Raw genomic sequence first — 5,000 nt, forward strand, 5'->3', positions numbered from 1 at the left:
CTCAGCCGGCTGTTGAGTCCGGCGTCCCGGTCGGTGGCGGAGATGTGTCCGAAGCCGCTCCCCACCGGCAGGTTCTCCCTCACGGCCAGGAAGGCGCGCTCCTGCGAGAGTCGCGGCGGGTTGTCATTCTCGTCCATCACGGACACGCGCACCGTGGCGCTCCCCGTCTTCTTCAGCTGCCCATGGCCCGAGGTGGCCACCACGGTCAGCAGGTACATCTCCTTGGCCTCGCGGTCGAGCGCGCTCTTTACAAACAGCCAGCCGCTGTCAGGAGCGATCCCGAATCCCACTGCGTCACCGTCCGGGTGAAGGTGATAGGCCAAGGGCGAGGAGGGGGACGAGGAAGAGGCGGAGCTTGTCCCCGAGTCTCGGCTGAGGGCGCGGACCTGCAGGAAGCGAGTGTTAAGCGCCGTTCCCTCACGCAGCTCCACGCGGTAGGTGAGTGTGTCGAACACGGGGCCCTGCGCGTTCTCTGCCTGCACATGCACCACGAGCGTCATGGTGGCACTCTGCTGGGGCGCACCGCCGTCCTTCGCGATCACGCGCAGGTCGTGCCGCGGCGCCGCCTCGTACGACAGACGCCCCGTCAGCCGGATCTCGCCGTTGCCGCGGTTGATGCTGAACGTTTGCTGCTGCGGCGGCGCTTGACCGGCCGGCGCCACCGCGTGGAGGTCAAAGATCACTGCCCCATTGGCACCCGTGTCGCGGTCCTCAGCCTGCGCGCGGTACACGACCGAGCCCAGCTCTGTGCCCTCGGCCAGCAGGAGCGACTCAGACGACGACGGCAGGAACACGGGCGCGTTGTCGTTGACGTCGATCACCGTCACGCGCACCCGTGTCTGACCGAACGCCGGCGGGTTGCCGCTGCGCGCCTGCACCTCAAGCTCCAGCTGCTGCTGCACCTCTTGGTCCAGCGGCCGGGCCGTCCTCAGAGCTCCTGTCTCCGGGTCCACCGTGAAGTAGCCCGTGGGGTCCCCAGAGCTGATGGTGTAGGAGATGTCCTTAGGCGGACCTGGAGGAGGAGAGACAGAAGAGGAGAGGCAAATAGAACAGAAGAGGAGGATGAGGAGAGGGAGAGGAGAGGAGAGGAGAGGAGAGAAGACAAGGAAGAAGAAAAAAGTGGGTGACAAGAGCCAGAGACACTTTAACTTTAACTCACTGCAGGCTCGTTCACAAAGAGATTTTCAGCACCGACTGGAGGCCAGCCATTTTTCATGGAGAAAAAAACAAAAACGCTCTGTGAGCAGCTGTGGCTGTAAGTAATGAATGTCCAAAGTGAACTAGCTGGAAAACAAAGTGGCAAAATGGAATTTGTGATTAATGTGATTTCTAGATGAGGTGTGTACAGTGGCACCATGCCTATTTGTACAAGTGGTGTGCAGAGAGGGAAAAGAATCCTTTCAGCACATTCTGATATATAATCCTCTGTGACTGATAAATGCAGCTATGTGAGGTCTGACTATGTGTGTGTGTATGTGTGTGTGTGTGTGTGTGTGTGTGTGTGTGTGTGTGTGTGTGTGTGTATGCCTGTGCGTGTGAGCATGCGTTCAGTGTTTTTATGAATTCATGTGTGTATTTGTGTGTGGAACATTGGGCATGCATATGGTCTAAAGAATCTGATGTGGTGAATGTATGTATGTTCGTCTGTCAGGGTATGTACATAAGTATTTGAACAGAATACAGATGTACAAAATGTGTGAGAATGAGGTAATTTATGTATGAGGTGTGTGTGTGTGTGTGTGTGTGTGTGTGTGTGTGTGTGTGTGTGTGTGTGTGTGTGTGTGTGTGTGTGTATCTCCACTCACCAATCTTGGTGTTGGCCCGCACCACTCCCACCTCTGTCCCCCTCAGGGCATCCTCGGTGACGGTAAAGTAGTAGTTCGCCTGCTCAAATACAGGGGGCGCCACCAGGCCGGCCACCACACTAATGTTGACCCGTGCATTCGCCAGCGCCGTCAGGCCACTCCCATCCTGCGCCGATATCACCATGGGGATGACCGTGTTGGCTTTTCCATGCAGCGAGCGCGAGAGTGAGATGACACCTGTGAGTATGTGTGAGTGTGTGTGTGTGTGTGAGAGAGAGAGAGAGAGAGAGAGAGAGAGAGAGAGAGAGAGAGAAAGAGAAGTAGGAATAAGGAACAGAAGACCAACATACAGCCATAGTCTTGCGTGGAGCGAAGCCAGCCAACTTCAACAGACCAGTCGGGAAACAAAATCTACAAACAGTGGCCCTTTCATCTTTCATCTAAAAAGGGCAATATGAAGTCTTCAAAGGCAAAAGGCACGATGAGCCCTCTGGAACTCTAAGGCACGGTTACATTCACACGAGGCATTAAGCCATCAGAGAAAGACACCCGTTAGGGGGATTTGAATAATAACGCTCTTTCATCTGCACTGGGAACAAAAGTACAGCCACCGTAATGTCTTTAGCAGAAACGTGTACTCAGAGTCGTAGTCTCCGCTCGGGAGAGCCCAGCGAGTAATTGTTGAGGTGACTCCATAAAAGAGGAGTTCTTTTCCACAATAGGAGTGGTGAGAACGGCTCACGCGGGCTGGCTGGCCACCCACCTGTGTCTTTGTTGAGTGTGAAGAATGGTGAGCCCCCTCCTGGTAGTACACGGTACGTCACCCGTCCGTTGACGCCAGCGTCGGGGTCGTGCGCTATCACCTTGACGACGGAGGTGCCCGGCGCGCTCTGCGTGCTCAGGTTGACGGAGTACTGGAGCGGGTAGAAGGTGGGCCGGTTGTCGTTGACGTCGAGCAGGTCCACACGCACATAGGCCACGGAGTTCAGCCCGCCCTGGTGGTTAAGGACACGAGAATATTAGCTTTTTATTCCATACCGACTATGGAATATGGTACGTTTGTGCGACTCACCACAGAATTATTTCTGTTGATCATGATGGATTATGTAGCTTACTCAGTTCAGGGTAAAAGCAACGTTTTGGGTTTAATAGACTGTCTATAAGCGCAGATTAGGAGAGACAGGGGACTGAGGTCACAGAATGTTTTCCCACAGTCCCACCACAAATCATTTCTTTCCATAACATAAAATTCGAAGCCATCTAATCATACTTAGCTTCGGTAAATCGTAACTGATATACACCCACTTCCCACGCAACCAAACAGAAATGAAAACTTGCTACCGTCCTTGTAGCTGTCTGATGTTAGAGGTAACAGGGGGGAGTCGACTACTGTTATGTGGAGGTTTGCCATTGAACTCTCCCACTGAACTTTCCCTGGCTTCAACTTCAGAGGAACAATGATTTGAAGGAGGAGAGTTGTACGTTCATGTCCCTCCTGATGACAATGGTAATCTGTTATAAGACCCTCTGTGTGTGTGTGTGTGTGTGTGTGTGTGTGTGTGTGTGTGTGTGTGTGTGTGTGTGCTTGTGTGTGTTTGTGTGTGTGTCAGTGTGTGTGTGTGTGTACAGTATACTGTATGTGTGTTTATGTCTGTGACAGAAAGTGTGTGTGTGTGGGAGAGAGACAGGGTGTGTGTATGGGAGAGTGACTGTATATGTGTGTGGAGGGAAAACCAGAGGGAGGAGAGACCGCCACTGAAGATCAGACTGTCTGATTGGCTGCCATCACACCCCCCAACCCCACCCCCCTCCTCCCCCACTCCCCAGCCCTCCCCAAACTGAGCAAGCCTTGCGGGGCACACTGTTCATTTTGGACAGGAGCTGGCGTGTGCTGAACGCCAGGCCAGCTTATTAAATATTATTGCCCCGCGCTCTTTATGGCAACGTCCAGGCTCTGATTGCTTTAGCATGACTGCAGCAATTTCCTCTGCTTTCGCCCTGACTCTTTCAAGTCCCGCTATGTGGGCTGAGCGTTCGGTACTGTAGCGCTATAGAGTGCCGCCTGGAGCCTCATTCCCCTTTAACTCTCTTCTTCTTTTATTGCTCCATTAAATGTAAAGCCGTCCACTTTAGACTGGCTGTGCCACTGTGCTCTTTCTTGTCAGAATAGTGCTCGTTTCTCTGTTTTGTTATTTTGTCTACTTGTAAAAGTTTTGTAAACATTGCAATTTTATTTTGTCTGACTTTTTTTGAGTTTCACCAGCAGGAGATGGTGTTATAGACATTGTGTTGTCAAGATACCTTTTCTAGCTTCTGTGCTGTCTAGCTGCCTGCTATTCTGTGTGAAATTGTGTTTGTCCGATTCCAATCGTAGTGAATGTTCCATTTTGTATCATAACAGTGTTGTGTCCATTAAAGGCGCATTCACACTAGACCACTTGGTCCAGACCCGAGTTTGTTTGTTGTTTGTGATTTTTGCTAATGTGAACACACAGGGTCTGCTAGAAAACAGTGGTCTGGGCTACAGTCTGTTAAAACTCCAAGCAATATTGGTAAATAGACACTAGTGTTTATGACATAAACGGACCCAGGTCCGCAAACAAAAATGTAATGTGAACAGAGACCAGCTGGGTCAGGGCTAGGGGGGAGTAATTACACTTGGGTATGGTCCAGTTAAACGGACCCAGTGTGAAGGCAACCTAAGTGTTAAGTGACGGTGCTAAATCAGAAAGGTTTTACTGCTAAGATAAAGAAACTCACCCCATCCACAGCAGTGACAGTGAAGTCATAGACGGATTGACCCTGGTCCCGGTCCAAGGCGACCGCTGTGCAGATCTGACCCGTCTCTTTGCCGATGGTGAATTGCGTATGGGCTGTGCTTCCCATAACAGAACCCAAGGAATACGAGATCGACCCAAAGGAACCGCCATCGGCATCGGTTGCTGTAACCTGGACAACACAGCAAAACAAGACAAGATGATTCATTAAGAGGCAATCGAGCAACTCCAGGATAACATTTCCCCTGTTGCAAAACAAAACCAACCAACAAAAGTCAGGATTAGTGCACTTGAAAAAAGGACACTGGAAATGTTGTGACCTTCACAGAGCTGTCAAAAGTGTGACCTAAACGCCTCGAAGGTAATGGCAGAATTCAATGAACGTCTCTTTAGAGCATAATGTCACTTGACAATGTCT

The 5,000-nt window shown here is 51.4% G+C and overlaps 1 protein-coding gene across 1 annotated transcript in view; it reads right to left on the reverse strand.

The window, feature by feature from the left end:
• Positions 1-5,000, reverse strand: part of LOC121684423 (protocadherin-16-like) — a 107,181-nt gene that overhangs the window by 18,352 nt on the left and 83,829 nt on the right. The window contains exons 3-6 of the mRNA XM_042064464.1: positions 4,566-4,754; positions 2,569-2,800; positions 1,806-2,042; positions 1-1,012 (exon numbers count right to left, since the gene is read on the reverse strand). The exon at positions 1-1,012 is cut by the window's left edge and continues 50 nt beyond it. Of these exons, the coding sequence (XP_041920398.1) occupies positions 1-1,012; positions 1,806-2,042; positions 2,569-2,800; positions 4,566-4,754 (1,670 nt within the window). The remainder of the gene's footprint in view (positions 1,013-1,805; positions 2,043-2,568; positions 2,801-4,565; positions 4,755-5,000) is intronic.

This window comes from Alosa sapidissima, chromosome 15, assembly GCF_018492685.1.
Source record: "Alosa sapidissima isolate fAloSap1 chromosome 15, fAloSap1.pri, whole genome shotgun sequence".
In the NCBI taxonomy this organism is placed as follows: domain Eukaryota; kingdom Metazoa; phylum Chordata; class Actinopteri; order Clupeiformes; family Clupeidae; genus Alosa; species Alosa sapidissima.